At 42.5% G+C, this 16,797-nt stretch overlaps 1 protein-coding gene across 6 annotated transcripts in view; it reads right to left on the minus strand.

Moving 5' to 3' along the window:
- The window catches only part of PIEZO1 (piezo type mechanosensitive ion channel component 1 (Er blood group)), a 175,283-nt gene that overhangs the window by 12,508 nt on the left and 145,978 nt on the right, over positions 1–16,797 (minus strand). For 4 of the 6 annotated variants that reach the window (XM_077288416.1, XM_077288414.1, XM_077288419.1 and 1 more), the window contains 24 exons: positions 15,860–15,954; positions 14,054–14,214; positions 13,795–13,971; positions 13,176–13,301; positions 12,230–12,430; positions 11,938–12,142; positions 11,750–11,854; positions 10,790–10,943; positions 9,998–10,241; positions 9,596–9,692; positions 7,289–7,457; positions 7,060–7,149; positions 6,490–6,566; positions 6,258–6,335; positions 5,259–5,359; positions 5,030–5,159; positions 3,888–3,965; positions 2,881–3,053; positions 2,150–2,280; positions 1,878–2,084; positions 1,511–1,769; positions 1,233–1,421; positions 973–1,141; positions 150–255 (listed from right to left, as the gene is read on the minus strand). In XM_077288416.1, the coding sequence (XP_077144531.1) occupies positions 150–255; positions 973–1,141; positions 1,233–1,421; positions 1,511–1,769; positions 1,878–2,084; positions 2,150–2,280; positions 2,881–3,053; positions 3,888–3,965; positions 5,030–5,159; positions 5,259–5,359; positions 6,258–6,335; positions 6,490–6,566; positions 7,060–7,149; positions 7,289–7,457; positions 9,596–9,692; positions 9,998–10,241; positions 10,790–10,943; positions 11,750–11,854; positions 11,938–12,142; positions 12,230–12,430; positions 13,176–13,301; positions 13,795–13,971; positions 14,054–14,214; positions 15,860–15,954 (3,522 nt within the window). The remainder of the gene's footprint in view (positions 1–149; positions 256–972; positions 1,142–1,232; positions 1,422–1,510; positions 1,770–1,877; positions 2,085–2,149; positions 2,281–2,880; positions 3,054–3,887; positions 3,966–5,029; positions 5,160–5,258; positions 5,360–6,257; positions 6,336–6,489; positions 6,567–7,059; positions 7,150–7,288; positions 7,458–9,595; positions 9,693–9,997; positions 10,242–10,789; positions 10,944–11,749; positions 11,855–11,937; positions 12,143–12,229; positions 12,431–13,175; positions 13,302–13,794; positions 13,972–14,053; positions 14,215–15,859; positions 15,955–16,797) is intronic. The other 2 variants (XM_077288418.1, XM_077288417.1) reach the window with 2 other exon arrangements.

A 16,797-nucleotide genomic window follows, 5' to 3' on the forward strand; every position in this document is an offset into this window, starting at 1 on the left:
TCAACTAAATCCACGAAAAAATCTGCTACATGTGAACATGCCAAAGCGATTTTATACAAGGCTATTGCTAGATTCTCGGTTAATTCATTCCCCTCGTGAACATTCATGTGTAAATGGGATATTCAGCTAAGTACCCGCAAACCACTTACAGCCGGATGAAAAAATTCTCAACCTTCATTCCGACCATCTTCATTCTCACGGCCGCTGGCTTCTTTTTCTTCTTTCCTGAATCTTGCTGCTTTCCCTTTGTTGTGTCTAGGAGAAAATTGAATATTGCTTCAGAACCCTACATAATTATTACCAGAAATGATACCTTACATTCGATTTGATTAGATATTATGAAAAAAAATAATTTATAGCTCTACGTGTATGACCATGGGAGCAGAAACAGCCATGGAAAGAGTTATGGTCTGAAGGGTCTGAGCATTAGAACATAAAATACACTGCTCAAAAAAATAAAGGGAACACACAATGTAACTCCAAGTCAATCACACTTCTGTGAAATCAACCTGTCCAGTTATGAAGCTACACTGATAGTGAATCAATTTCTCCTGCTGTTGTGCAAATGGAACAAACAACAGGTGGAAATGATCGGCAATTAGCAAGACAACCCCTATAAAGGAGCGGTTCTGCAGGGGGTGACCACAGACCATTTCTCTGTTCTCATCCTTTTTGGCTGTTTTGGTCACTTTTGCATTTTGTCATTCCTCTCAACCCAAAGGAGGTACTGTACAGTAGCATGAGGCAGTGTCTACAACCAACACAAGTTGCTCAGGTGGTGCAGCATGTTTTATTGTTCTCAACAGTGATATCTAGGGTGTGGTATTTTAGTGTTCCCTTTATTTTTTGAGCAGTGTATATACAAACTGGTCCTTCACAAACCCATAGGAACCAACGCTAACAGCTAACCCATAAGTAACTATCACAAAACCCTGATCTCATCGGCACGGAGAGCTTCCCACCCATACCCACCTTTGTCCAGCTCGCTTGTCTGTGACTCTCCTCTCTTCCTTCGACGCAAAGAGCTGGTGCTTCCCTTGGGAGCCGGCTCTTCAGACATCTGGATTTCTGTCTCACTTTGTTTTTCCTTCTGAGGTTTCTCTACAGATTCCAAATCCTTACGATCCCATAATCCATAACTCTGGGGATGAAAAAAATAAGTAATAACATACTGATGTATGTGAGGAGTTGCCTGTGGATCATTTATGAAACACTTGTGACAACCTCCTTACCATGAGCAGCGATCGATGGAAGAAAAGTGTCAGAAGTTGGATCAGATCGTATTTGATGTAGGAGTCGCTCTTCTCCAGGCCGAGGATGCGAGGAGGGAAAAATGGTTTCCCGTCGTAGCGAACGAGAACGGTATCACTATTCCATGGGAAGAAACCAAACTGACCGAGGTATTTAATCACCACCATAATCTGCAGGATGAAGCGCAAGGCAAAGGTTCAAGGTATTTGATGGGATAAACGCCAGTGATACATTAATACCAAACTGATGGCCGACGTACCTCTGTATAAATTATAGCAGTCATCCAAAATCGCTTGCTTGGCCGGTGTATGGCCAGCATGGCCCACAAGAAGACCAGGATGGGGAGGAAGAGCGAGATGAGCGAAGCGCTCACCATGTTATTGAGGACGATGATGAAGTAGCAGAGTAATTCAGAGTGAGCCGCCACCAAGTGATAGAGGGCAAACAAAAACCTTAATGGTCGACTCTGTGACTTGAAGAAACGCTGCGAGTCGGAGAGTTCAGGGAAAGTGAGCGGCCTGTCGTATGGAGATGTGTAATATTGAGAACATAAGATTAGAAAAAAACTGGAAGAGAAAAACACTGCAAATGTGACCGGAATGGCTGCAATATGTAGCGGTGGTTACCTGCAGGCCAGCAGTTCGCTGGCAGTACGGGAGCGTCTTGTTGGCTGGATTTCCAGGGAGCCTTTATCTGTTGGACTCTCCTCCCAGCCGGCGGCGGCAGACATCTGCTCCATACTGTTAGTGCGGGTGTTGTAGCCGGTACTGAGCGGAGTGATGATGTCTGTGCAGTCGGCCATGCTGCTGAGGCCCTCCTCTTCCTCACATCCACTAGGGAGAAGAAGTATAATGAGCTATGTCCTCCATTTAGACCCAATGTCGAACTCTACGCTTACCTTGAAGCCATGCTAGCCTGTGAATCCACGCCCTTATCAAAAGTAGTCCCAGCGGGCAGAGTGGAGGCGCCAGGTCCTTTCTTGTCCTTTTCATGAAGGGAGGAGAGATCCTTTCTAGCAACATCCTCACCCTGAAAAGGCAAGGTGATTGATAATCACTCCATGGAGTAAAGAGTAACTATACTAATATGCCATAGTCATATCAGAAGCTTTGATACATGGGGGTCCGGCTCCTGAGACCCCCACTAATTGGTGAAACAAAGGGGCAGATGTGCAGAGAGTACCTTCAGCTGTGATCATCTCTACTCAGATAAACCGAGTTAACCAAAGACTACAGACTAAAAGTCTTCAGTCTTTGAGGACAGATCTCTGGGGGTCTCAGCATCTGAACACCCTCCTATGAAAGTCCATTTTACTCTTTAATGGATTTGTACATGATCGTAACTATTTTTTAAGTTAGAAAAAAAAAAGGAGTGGACAGGGAACGACTACACAAGGCTTGCTTGTAGTCTGTTACCATGGAGACACCTAGTTCTTTACGGGAGCTGAGGAAGAGATTTCTTATTACTTGCTTCATTTTAGATGCATTCTTACCCTTTAAGCTGATGAAAGTGGCTGCGTTGAGTCAAATAAATTCTCAAGACACTGCTTTTATGGCAATATAGTAAAGGGATGTGGTGACAGAATGATTACAATTCTATTAATTATGTCACCACAAAATATATTTTTACCTTGGACAAGTTTTTGGTTAAAATGTATCTCTCTACCCACAGTACAGTGGACAAGTCCACATACTGCTTGGTCAGAGTACCCAGCCAGTCTATGAGACCATCCAACATGGCACGAAAGAGGACCCAGAGGAACTTCAATATGTCCAGTATACGTTGTACCACGTTCCTTCCACCTGGAGGAGATGAAACAAAATCAGAAGAAAACACAAAATATGGAGCCAAACACAACAAAGCCTAATAAATCAACACGACCTTCTAGAACAGTCGTAAAACCGACATGTCAGGCACAAAGCCGGCAATTCCTGTAATAAGAGTTTGGGAAGAACTAATCCCACCAAATCTCTCACCCCCTTATAATCCGGCCTTAATTCAGGTTTAATCTCAGTGATATTACAATAAAAAGTGTTAATGGAAGCTTCTCGCTCGGTGACCTCATTTCTTCTCTCTCTCCAAAGACGCGGTAGGAGAACAGGTCTTAAAAATTAAGAATTTGGTGCAGAGACAAAGACAACAGTAACGGGCTCAAGATGGTATTAAGCAGTCGTGGTCACGTGTTATTCGTGGCTTCGGATCATACAATGTAGAGAACGAGCTGACGTGGTGGGCGAGTTATTTATGACGGAATCGGACAGAGTAAATTCCTTTTGGGTAAAAATTGTTGTTTTTGGCAAAGTCTAAGTAGAATCTTTACCTTTATTACTTGGTGGGCTATGTACTGAAACTTGTAAGATGCAAGGAGGACATGTGGATTTGAAGATTACTCCTTATAGGCTTCTAAATACCTGCTACAGTCGACCTCCTTGGAATATAGACTGACTGATGAAATTTTATGCTGTATAATGAGTTGGAAAGGGAAGACAGAAGCAGAAATCCTGCAAATGGCGGCTCAGCGGGAGCACATTGCTCCAGTTCTGAAACCGACCGGTTAAGGTTATGGAGTCCTAAAACCCAAATCTGAGAAATATGATACCAGAGACATCACCGCCCCCATATAACATTCTGCTCACCCTGCTCCTCATCCAGAACCTCTTCCTCTTCCGTCGCACTTGGTGGTTCCTCCTGGTTCTCATTTGTGGATTCTCCTGCTTAAAACCGAAACAGCAAATTTTCTAATGAGACCTCAAATAGAGAGAGATGAGACAGATTTCATAGAGAATTGTAAATGTTGTGCTAGTAAAACTAGTCACAACCAGAGCAGTAAATAGAGGGCACATTATGGGCGCCAAACGCCAGTGGTTCACTGCACCAGATTTCAACCTCATTCAGGCGTCCATTTTTTCCGCCCCTATATTAAAAATGAATGGACCGATTTCTATCGGTGTCCTGGATCAGATTTTAATCAGTGTGTCTATTTCTACCATCAGAATTTCATCAGTTTCTCATATGCAAAAAAACCTGATGGAAGTTTCTCAAGATTCTCTCCACTCATCTCTATTCTAAATGGGAGTCCTGAAGACCAGAGAGCGAAACGCCAGGCTCCCTCCAGAGCTCCCATTGAGAATGAAGTATAGGTGCGCATGCCCGAGCTCTGCTCTTCAGAGCCCCGTTCTCAGGGTTGGTGGGGGTTACAGTTGTCAGAACCCTAGCATTTGGGAAGTTATCTTCTGTCCTATGGATTGGGAAAACTTCACAAATTGCTACAGCCCCTTTTAGTAATGGGTCATGTTACCAGTTCAACACAATCTTGTAATGTCAATGTTTTTACTCAAGTTTGTTTAACCTCTTGGTCCACACGTTTTAGGATTTTTTTCATGAGTTTAGAAACTTGGCACAAGTGATGAACAAATTCATTGACTGAGTTCAATTTGGCCTCGGTTCTGTGCTTATATGTCTGTAGTTTGTAGTTATATAGCTGCATTATTCTATATACTGGCATCCAGCAAATAAAAGAAAGAAAAGTAATAGGAGGACAAATCTTTAAGGATCTTTGCTTGGAAAGCCTTGGAATAGGGTGATCGCCTTTTAAATCTACTAATATGTGAAGGGTGCCAAGAGTCATGCTCTCACTGATGTAATATTGACGTCTTTCCTAAGGATTGGGACATCAGGATAACTTCTTTATTCACCGAGCCCCTTAAGTGGGGTCCCAGGAGTCCGTGACTTCCATTTTAGGTAGGTAAATAGGGCAAAAATCAAATGAAATGGGTACCTCTCTCCTCTACTGATGCTCCTTTCTTCATCTGTTGTCTCATCTTCTCCGTTTCCATCCTTTGCCTGTGGTGCCTTTTTCCTTCTTTCAGTGCTGTCTTGGCGCTGGTGACCCAGGCCTGATATGCCAACTACGATATCCAAGTAATGGAGGAGTATACAGGTCAGAGAGCCCACCAGATGAGAAACATTCCCAAATATACAGGGATTGTCTCTGAACCTGGTCTTACCTGGAAAGCGCTCTGCTTGGGTGGTCTCTGCTCCTCCTGTGCCGACTCCTCATCTTCCTCGCTGTCCGACTCAAACAAGTAATAATCTCCTGAGTGCAGAACTGTCAGGGACACAAAGAAAATGTATATAGGCAATAAGTACTGGGGGAAAAAAAATTATGTATGCCTCCGAGTCTCTACACACTGTATTGGCTTCCATTTCCAATATAAAATTAAGCCGAATATATCCTAATATATCTCACTGACCTGTAATATTTCCAATTTTAAAAGGGAATTAATAGAGTGACACACTGCACTATTTTTCCTGGTAAAGCCACAGAAATGTCAACTGAGCTTAACCTAGTAGTGGTGTGTACAGAGCCTGAAACTGCAGGGCAGCACCCGTCCGCAAACAAACTACTGTTACAGCCAAATTTTTCTGCACCCCAGTTCCTATGTTTTTGTACATAGGTGAGTCGTTTGGCCTTGATTCCATGTCAAAGCTATGGCAATTCTTCCATGACTACTACTTCTGACCAGACCTCTCTGAACAGTGGATGGATGTAGCTGGGTCCCAGTTCTGAGCTGATGGCACTGCTGGACATCTTCAGACTTGGAAGAGAGGTAAGCATGGTGTGACGTGAGACTCTCTTCCATAACCTCACCCATTTTTAAGCCTCCTACATAGCGGTTTCTCTGTTAGTTAATGACTGTTTCAACCTACATATGAAAATGACATTCATTATCGCCTGTTTGCTATCATTAGTTACTGATACACTTGACTATAATTCTATAAAATCCCAAACTTTGTGCAAGTGTGTCTAGAGGAGTTGATTCTTTGTTGCGGATTTAAAAGAGAAAGGGCAGTCACACTAAACATTGATATGAAATCAGTTTTGCAATGTTTTTCTTCATCGTTTCCTTTTACAAGCAATTTATGAAATATATTCTTATTATTCTCATCTATTAGTAGGAAAGCAAGTTTCTTAGTGTATGACCTTGTGTTGTCCCTATAACTACCTGAAGCGTGATCTAACCATGGACGGCTCCAGTGAATCTTCTTTTTAGAAGAGACCTTTTTACCACCTTCCTCTCCACCTGGAAATGAACAAAAGAAACTTTAATCAGTCTGTTTCCTCACGTCACCAGATGTGGACATCTTGATATAAAAACACGAAATTTCCCTCCAAGGAGGCGTAACATTTCAATAACTTATTCAGCTGTCGATCCAATGCCACCTTAGTGACTGTACCTGATTTTTCCTGCTCCTTTTCACTTTGCTTCCTTCCTTGATGATAACGCTCCTGTTTGGCTCGAATTCTTTCCATTCTGCAGAGAACAATTGACGTCCATTAGTCACGCTGGTCCAAATAAGAAAGGAATCCATAATGAATCACCTCGTTTTGTTGTTTTTTTAAGCCCCTCCGTATAATGAATACATGGAGGGGCTTAAAAAAAAAAGTTTTAAATGGCAGCCAATGATGAGCTGTAGTCACTGTGAGAATTTGCCGCGGACTGATCATGTAATCCACGGATGGGCAATGTGAGAGTGGGGCACGTGGTTATAGAAATGCATTAAAATCCAATGACGCCTTGGGGCAGATGGATATAAATGGGCAAAAAGGATAAAAAAACTTTTTTTTTTCTTTGCCCATTGCAATCAATTGCAGAGCAGTTTTTATCTGTGTAGTGATCATGAACAATGATTGGATGCTGTGGGCGACAAAGACAACTTTACAGCTCTCCCCTATAGATGGTAAATGAGGATGTATTTTGTCCACTGCATTGTCAGTATCTGTGCAGGATATTTGTGGCCACTTACTGTTTCTTGAGCTGACCAAGTGATCGTTTTTCTGTGTCTTGGCGGAAATCCATATTTTTCCTTATTCTGGCCATAAAAAGCTCAAATCCTCTACAAAGAAAAGATTTTTTTTTACATAAAAAAGATGTAAAATATTAATCTTTCTGCAATATTTTTACACACTTCGTATCAGGAAATCTATTTAAATCTGCTTTACATAGTATGCAGGGGGGAAAAAAAAATATCGGACCTGGAGGCCTGCAGGGAGGAAGCACGGAGGTCAGAGACCACGTGCAAGAAGTAGGAGCTGAGGAAGACTCTTCTCTGCAGAAGAAGAAAGAAAAAGCAAATGCTGTCCCAGATGATCCCGGCTTCTTCCACAGGCAGTGGGCAGTCATGATCTTTGTCGATTTCCCGGGCTAGAGACAGAAATGGGGGAGGTAGTAAATGACAAGTCAGACATTATTTTGACAAATAAATGGCCATTGAATGTTCCTTCTGATTTGGTCTCTACCTCTGACCTCTTCGAATTAACCTAATTCCTAATTAATTCTAAGAAATATTACCAACTGCGAAACCAAAAATATAGTGAAAAAAAAAAATATACAGTGCCTTGCAAAAGTATTCGGCTCCCTGGAACTTTTCAACCTTTTCCCACATATCATGCTTCAATCATAAAGATACCAAATGTACATTTTTGGTGAAGAATCAACAACAAGTGGAACACAATTGTGAAGTTGAACAAAATGTATTGGTTATTTAAAATTTTGGTGGAAATACAAAAACTGAAAAGTGGGGCGTGCAATATTATTCGGCCCCTTTAACTTAATACTTTGTTGCACCACATTTTGTTGCGATTACAGCTGCAAGTCACTTGGGGTATGTCTCTACCAGTTTTGTACATCGAGAGACTGAAATTCTTGCCCATTCTTCCTTGGCAAACAGCTCGAGCTCAGTGAGGTTTGATGGAGATCGTTTGTGAACAGCAGTTTTCAGCTCGTTCCACAGATTCTTGATTGGATTGAGGTCTGGACTTTGACTTGGCCATTCTAACACCTGGATACATTTATTTGTGAATCATTCCGTTGTAGATTTTGCTTTATGTTTGGAATCATTGTCTTGTTGGAAGACAAATCTCCGTCCCAGTCTTAGGTCTTTTGCAGACTCCAACAGGTTTTCTTCAAGAATGTCCCTGTATGTGGCTCCATCCATCTTCCCATCAATTTTAACCATCTTCCCTGTCCCTGCTGAAGAAAAGCAGGCCCAAACCATGATGCTGCCACCACCATGTTTGACAGTGGGGATGGTGTGTTCAGGGTGATGAGCGGTGTTGCCTTTACGCCAAACATATCGTTTGGCATTGTAGCCAAAAAGTTCGATTTTGGTTTCATCTGACCAGAGCACCTTCTTCCACATGTTTGGTTTGTCTCCCAGGTGGCTTGTTGCAAACTTTAAATGACACTTGTTATAGATATCTTTGAGAAATGGCTTTCTTCTTGCCACTCTTCCATATAGGCCAGATTTGTGCAGTGTACGACCGATTGTTGTCCTATGGACAGACTGTCCCACCTCCGCTGTAGATCTCTGCAGTTCATCCAGAGTGATCATGGGCCTCTTGGCTGCATCTCTGATCAGTCTTCTCCTTGTTTGAGATGAAAGTTTAGAGGGACGGCCAGGTCTTGGTAGATTTGCAGTCGTATGATGCTCCTTCCATTTCAATATGATCGCTTGCACAGTGCTCCTTGGGATGTTTAAAGTTTTGGAAATCATTTTCCATCCAAATCCAGCGTTAAACTTCTCCACAACAGTATCACGGACCTGCCTGTTGGGTTCCTTGGTCTTCATGATGCTCTCTGTGCTTCTCTGTGCTTCAACAAAACCCTGAGACTATCACAGAGCAGGTGCATTTATGCGGAGACTTGATTACACACAGGTGGATCATATTTATCATCATTAGGCATTTAGGACATTGGATCATTCAGAGATCCACAATGAATTTCTGGAGGGAGTTTGCTGCACAGAAACTAAAGGGGCCGAATTTTATTTCACGCCGCACTTTACCGTTTTTGAATTTCCACAAAAATTTTAAATAACCAATAAATTTCGTTCAACTTCACAATTGTGTTCCACTTATTGTTGATTATTCACCAAATTTACATTTGGTATCTTTATGTTTGAAGCATGATATGTGGGAAAAGGTTGAAAAGTTCAAGGGGGCCGAATACTTTCACAAGGCACTGTACAATATATATATATATCCTTATAGTATAGCCAGGACCAGAGCTACTCATCTTGGACAGAAAAAGAAGGAATGACGAAAAGCTCTTAGAGATCTGTGGTTTAGAGACTCCAGTGAATGCAGACATGGAAGTGAGATGTCTCATGTTGCATTTTTGTTCTGTAGTACATTTTATCATTCAGACATTTCTCTGGCACCAAATTCAGTAATAGTTGTTAATTCAAGAACGTAGTGGCTAATAATAATTTGACTTTATGATTGCAATCGGTTTTGGCCTGTGATTAATTTTACGCTCCAGGCTTAATTGGCGGTACTCACGATCGTAGTAGCCCTTGACGGTGCACACCAGGCTGAACAGCTGTATTACCCAGCAAAAGTTGTTCTGCATTTGCTGGACGAAGACACAAGACAAGAGCTGGGAAAAAAAAGAAGAGGTGGATGAGATAAAAGATTAACAGCGAGATTAACAAAAAAAAAAAAACAAAAGAAAAAAGGCAAAATAGCAACTCAAACAGCCAGCTAATCAGTGCATAGATACAATTTCCATCCACTTTTACCACCGGTGTTGCACAGTTTTTCTAGTACGCAAGAATTTGGGTAAAAATGAAAGGGTTTTTTTTTTTTAACTTGATAATTTTTGAACATTTGCTGATTTTTTTAACAAGCTTATTAAAACAAAGCCGCACACCTAGAAGTTTCTGACTAAAGGGTTATTCTTACCGACAACAGATTCTTGGACAGTATGACGGTAATGTTATAGATGATCAGACAGTCCCATAGCACCAGCCTGGCTTTCACAGGCTTCTGGAGGAGTGCCATGCCGAAGAGGAGGAGGTAGAAGCACGACATCAGGTAACCAAGTCCAAAAACGCTGATCCGAGTGGCTCCTGTGATGAACACAATCGCCAAAACAAACCAGAAGAGGTAACGGAAAACCACCACCTTCAGCATGTCCAGATAGGACCTGTAATAAGAAATATTAGGGTTCACTTGACCGATGGTGTTATAGGAGAAGAAGCAGACTTTGTGCAATCACGTGTCCTTTAATGCTAATCCAAATGCAGCATTTTGTCATCTGTATTATTACCGGAAGTCTCAGCTGATCCGAACAAACCGCATTAGGCTACGTTCACATTAGCGTTGTGCGGCGCAGCGTCGGGCGCAGCCGCGGCGACACATGCGTCATGCGCCCCTATATTTAACATGGGGCGCATGGACATGCGTTGTCTTGCGTTTTGTGACGCATGCGTCTTTTTTGCCGCACGCCTCAGGGCGCAGAGGACGCAGCAAGTTGCATTTTTTGTGCATCCAAAATCATGCAAAAAAAGGACGCATGCGTCAAAAACAATGCGTTTTGCATGCGTTACCGATGCGTCGCCGACGCAACGCCCAACAATGCAAATGTGAACGTAGCCTTATATACACACCTGATGCTGTTAGGTCAGGACAAAATTTCCAAATACCCATTTACTGAGAGTTTTGCTTTACTGGATGACAGGTTAAGGATCTCACCGACAGTTGATGAAGTTTGGGGCCAAGTTGGGTCTGTCCCCGGGAAATTCTATCTGCTCGGTGTTCTCCCCGGCCACAGTGTACCACTCCTCCTTCTTTTCGTTAACAAATACTTTCCACTGTTGGGACACACACAGCAGCAGGAGAAAGTCACCTGAAATAGAAGAATGGGTCAACAATGTAAAAACAAAGAAAGTTGGAGAAGACAACCTGGAGGATAAAAGGAACAACAGACATTGGCAGAACTTCAAGGAACCATGGCCTCCTCCTGTTTTATTGGCTTGGACACGGAATAGTCAAAACTCACTGGTTACAAAGAGAGGGGCCGGGGGGGGGGGGGTCCTGCTGATTTCCTAAATAAACATAGGCCGGACATGTTCTGTATTCGAGAAGGATGAAGGGAATACGGAATGAGCAAAGTGGAGGCCGCACGGCTCGTAATGGAAACAGATCTGAAACATGCTTCTTTATTAAGTAAAGGATGTCTCCATAGCGGATGAAACATGCGAGGAAAGGGACAAGGGATTTAAGCAAAATCAGTATAAGTAGATAGAAAGGGTGGTCTAATAGAAAAGGGGTCTCAGATACCCTGCTCCGATGGTACCATGAGTGACGTTTGTTTTTGGAACTCCCATACATGTAAATGGAGCGTGCTTCACATACATGTCCAGTGTCCTCAAAAAAAGTTGACACGTGAGATTAGGTGGCAACTCTGCCCTGAAAATAACCAAACGTCCACCATTTATGGTACATCTTTTGGATAGGTCATAGTGCAGAAGTAAAGTTGTCCAAGATATCAATGCCACTTCTGCACGGTCCAACGCAGAACATGATCGACCCGGAATCAAACCATCAATGTCCTCGTGGGTCTACACTTTACCGACACTTGTGGAGCCGGTTGGGATGTGGACATTGACAGTAACAAATACATCTTTGGTTACACTTTCAGAGACAACTTACTGATTAGGTTGGTGGCGTTGGGAGCAATGTTGAAGTCCGGAAGATACATCCATTTTATCAAAGCAGAGTTCACAGGAACAAATTTATGCCACCTCCAGGGATATTCTGTCAGTGAATTAATAAAAAAAGGACACGTTAATGTATTCCACAGGATGCTTTATGATGCCGTATGGCAGAACTGTACTTACCTATGCAGAGCACAGGCGGCATACCCAGACACATCAAGTACTGCCAGAGGAGGAAGAAGATGAGAAACACGCAGTACTTTGGCCACACTTTTGCTATCTTCGCTCTCTGTCGCCGGGTCAAGATTACAATCAGCCAGCAACCGTGGAAGATAACCATGAAGTTCATACGCTGACCGATTACATTCACGGTTAAGAGGAAGCAGATCTGAGATTGCAAAAAAAAAAAGATGTAAGATAAGTACAGAAAAAAAAAGTAGTCATGAGACTGAGCTGCGATAAGGCACAGCCATACCTCCAGGCCAAATTTATAGAAGAAGTAGTTAATAAAATATTTGATGCAGTTGAGTAGACTCTGATCGAGATGTTCTCGCCACACATCTGGGAACACAGTCTGGTTGCGCGGCACCTCCAGCTGATATCGCTTACGATAAAAGGTTTGATGGCGGTACACAATGGCCTCAAAAGTCAGCAACATAAGGACCTGCAAGTGATTCTGTGAACACAAGAATATGTAAAAAAAAAAAAAAAATGTAGTTAAATGTACCAGACGTTTCAGGTTGGTTCTCTGGAGATGCTCCTCAATCTGTGTAATGGAGGGTTCTTCCAGTGTCCAAAAATTATCACCTATCCACTGATTAGGGTATAATTTTTAGACTGATATTGCAGAATCGCCAGAATGGGGCACTTCTGTACCTCTGGCCCTCCTAGTTAAAATGTGATAATGGATAGGTGATCATTTTGGGTCACGGAAGTACATTGGGAAAGTAATGTCTACTTTAGGATATATATTTATATAAAGTGTTATTCTAAGAGAAAAAAAAGTTCTATTCTAAGGGTACCGTCTCACAGTGGCACTTTGGTCGCTACGACGGCACGATCCGTGACGTTCCAGCGATATACTTACGATCTCGCTGTGTCTGACACGCTACTGCGATCAGGGATCCTGCTGAGAATCGTACGTCGTAGCAGATCGTTTGAAACTTTCTTTCGTCGTAAAGTGTCCCGCTGTGGCGGCATGATTGCATCGTGTAACAAAGGTGTGCACGATATTGTATACGATGTGCGCACAGTAACCAACGGCTTCTACATCGCAAATATGTCATGAAATTATCGCTCAAGCGCCATGCATTGCGAAGTGTGACCGCAGTCTACGACGCTGGAGCGTCACCGATCGTGCCGTCGTAGCGACCAAAGTGCCACTGTGAGACGGTACCCTTAGTTATACTAAGGATGGGTACCTGGATGTATCCTAAATTAGGATAACCTTTGCGAATCCCAAACCAATTAGCGGGATCAACCGGTCCACGGTATAATACGGACTTTTGGATCTCTTCCTCCAGGAGATTGGTGCCGTTGGGAAGTGGCTAAAAGATAAGAATTAAAAATGAGCTGAATCAATGATCTTGGATTTATTTATTACAGAAACATTAATATACAGCTTTTCAATATGGAAAACCAACACGATAGAAGTGAGGAAACTTCTCTTTCTGCTTTACTCTGCTTGGTACTTCCAAGATGGAAATATTAACTTTTACATCATCTCCACCTCTGGGGTGCAGAATACTTGTAAAACAGATGTATACGATATATAGATTTGTGGTCTTTACTCCTAATCTTGGTGAGCAGATGATTGAAGGGGATTCCATGCCATGGCGAGTACCATGCCTCATACATTTTGTTAGCCGGCACAGTTCATCATTCCCTTAAATAAGCAAATCGCCACAGGCATCAAGAGTTAAACCTCAAATCAGAGGGGACCTAGGAACGGATCTGGTCGATCTATTGAGCTGAATTTCGGGCCACTGTGCCGCCATCGTCCCCTGTAGATAGAAGCGGAGTACAGCAGCTGGCACTCACCCGGGTGCAGTTCACAGAGTAGTCCTCGGGGCTCACTATGGTGAGCTGATACAGCATCTTACAGACAATGATTATGGACGTCCAGATGGTACAGAGGCAAGAAGCCATGTGGTGGAAGCGAGAAAACGGAACCGCGAATGCCCACAGGATCACAAAGAGGAAATTCATTACCGTTACCTGATGAAAAGAAGACGTTTACTTGTACGGTAGCACCAGTGATAAAAAGATGTAAAATGCCTTCTTATTAAGTTCTGCTCACCTCCTGCAGGGCCACCCAAACGCTGTACAGGGCCACAAGCTTCATCACATGGAGCTCAAGTAGCCGCCACAGGAAAACTTGGACCTGGTGTAGAAGCGTCGAAAACTTGTAGAAAAGCACCGTGAGACGCTGGGAGACCAAATCCCACTTGCTGAGGGTCACTGACAAATAAGGAGGGGATCGTTAAAAGGGGTACTCCCATCTCACTGATCCTATCTCAATACTTAGTAGGTGTAATAATAATAATATTAGCAAATACATCCAGTTAGAAAGGTGGTATAGTTCTTCTGATTCGCTATGTCGCTCACCTCATCTGCAGGGCATTGTAGTAGCTTAGGTATCCATGGTTACAACCACTCATGTGACCGCTGTTACCATGGATACCTTATCTACTGTAATGCCCTGCACATTTGGTAAGTGACATAGCGAATAAGAAGAACTATACTACATTTCTAATTGGAGGTATTTGCTAATATTATTACACCTATATATTGGGGATATGATATTGGAGATGGAAATAACTATTTAAATGCTTAACAGCGGCGTTAAACATGTACAGAGCTGGGCTTTATTTTGGCTCTGTACATGGGAGACAGTATCAGTAGGGGTGCTGTGCTGGGTGTTGGACCACACCAATCGATATTGAGGACCTATCCCATGGGTAGGTATAGGTTACTCACGGACAGCCCCTTTAAATATACTATGTAATCTTTATTCTAGCCAAACCAACAGAAGTGACTTAATCTAGATGCCAAAACTGAGCAGTGAGCCTTGTCACATTGATATCAACTTATTTCCATAGTACAGAGGGTAATTCAGCACTGGCATTATATACCCAGTCTATGGGGCACTGCGCCAACCATACACACAGGTCAGTCATTGTCTCGCTGATACATCTGATCAATGATGGGTACAGTATACCTAAGGCTGGAATTTAGACTAGAGTATTTTCAGTCCGTGTTGATGACGGCACACAGAACATTTTGAGTCCATAGCACAAATCAGACGAACACCAAATTGCAGTATCTGATTGTTATAGAGGACAATTAAAATGCATAAAGAAACCTCTGGAAAGGGGACATATCACCCGCACACTAAACATATGGGATTAATTTTAGCTAGGGAACAGAGAAACTAATTATAACTGGGGAAGTAGAGGGAGCTAACACTTCAACCTCCATTGAAGGAGGGTCTTCCTGCAGTGACCAGGTAATTACAGCAGGCACGGCTCTGGTAAAAAGACACCAAGACAGATTTGTCTATGCATGGGCAGGTAGGTACACTTCCCAGGCATAAAGCTTCCTCTGATCAAAATATGGCTTCCAGACCTTTTGGAGCCAGTGATAAATGCTGGGGTTTGCAAGGATCCGATATTTATGGGAGATATATTTTCAGCGTCGTAGCGAAGAGACGAATGTAACGCATTCACTCACATCACCATAAGGCCTGCAGAACCTCTTTAAATTAATAACGGTCAGATGGATGATGATATCCATGCCATGTTTCATCTCTACAGACAGGTAAAATTGCGATAAAGAAAAAAGACGGCAATATCTACCTTCTCGGACCTAGCGTTCTCTCGATGAAGCGCTATTGGTGCCAGCTTATCTCTTAGAAAACGGTCGGTGGCTCCCATACGCATTAGACTGTCAGCAGAATCAGTCTAGATCAGCGGGATTGGCCAACGTTGTGCTAATGCATTTGCAGACCATAAGATATAGTACCATAAATATGTGCATTGTGTTTTGTCTCTAAACCCCTGATAATATATTGACTGGGATGGGGTGGTACAATTCTTATACTGACTTTTTTCACCTTCAGGTGTAGAGTCATCTCCTGGACACTCCTCCTCTTCGCCTTCACTGGCCGAGGTTGCACCATCCTCTTCTAGGTTTGCTTCACTATCAAAGAAAAATAGTTGAATTAAACTATAAAAATGGATGACTTAAACTTCATTGACAATGTACAACATGGTTCTACAGATTTAGAAAAATAAAACAAAACCATTATTGTTTTTTCCCGCAGTGCCACTCGTGCCAATGGGCAGTGTCTGGCATTGTAGTGGATATCATGAATGGTGCCTGCTGAGAGTAGTAGTTTCACAATAGCTGAAGAAACCAATACAAAAGAAGTCCAGAGGGAAAAACCACGACGATAAGTGGCATTTCTGTATTTTTGCTAATACAGTGATCGACAAACTTGGGTTATAAAGCGTGCACATTTTAGTGACCACATGGATACCATCGACTGCTTTCAACCGTTTAAACTGCTGTCATGGCCTCTACTATCACAGGATCCGTGGTAATGGGATGGCTCAAAAATATTTCCTTATCAAGTATATATCAAAGCATTTCATCTCAATATTTAGCAAAGATCCGAGACCCGAGGACAGTGCGAGACTGAGAATGAAGAAACAAATGTGGTTTATGATGTTAATAAATTTTAATGGACATGGTCTAATATGGAAAATATATATATTTATATACACATGCAAGATAATACAAAGAATAAAGAAAAAGAAAGAATACAACTTATTATTGTGGTATAGACCAGTAAGCGATCATCAGGTTATAGAGCTGGGATGGTGAATGTGTGTGTGCGATGGGGTTCACTCAGATTTTGCATATGCACTTGCCTTCCTGCACACAAGAAAGTGCATCATCCTGTGTTCAGGATGCCGGTTATTAGGGATACTCCAGTAGAAGTATAGATGAGCCCTTTTTTGGGTTTGGGTATAAATCGTA

Source organism: Ranitomeya variabilis, chromosome 2, assembly GCF_051348905.1.
Source record: "Ranitomeya variabilis isolate aRanVar5 chromosome 2, aRanVar5.hap1, whole genome shotgun sequence".
In the NCBI taxonomy this organism is placed as follows: domain Eukaryota; kingdom Metazoa; phylum Chordata; class Amphibia; order Anura; family Dendrobatidae; genus Ranitomeya; species Ranitomeya variabilis.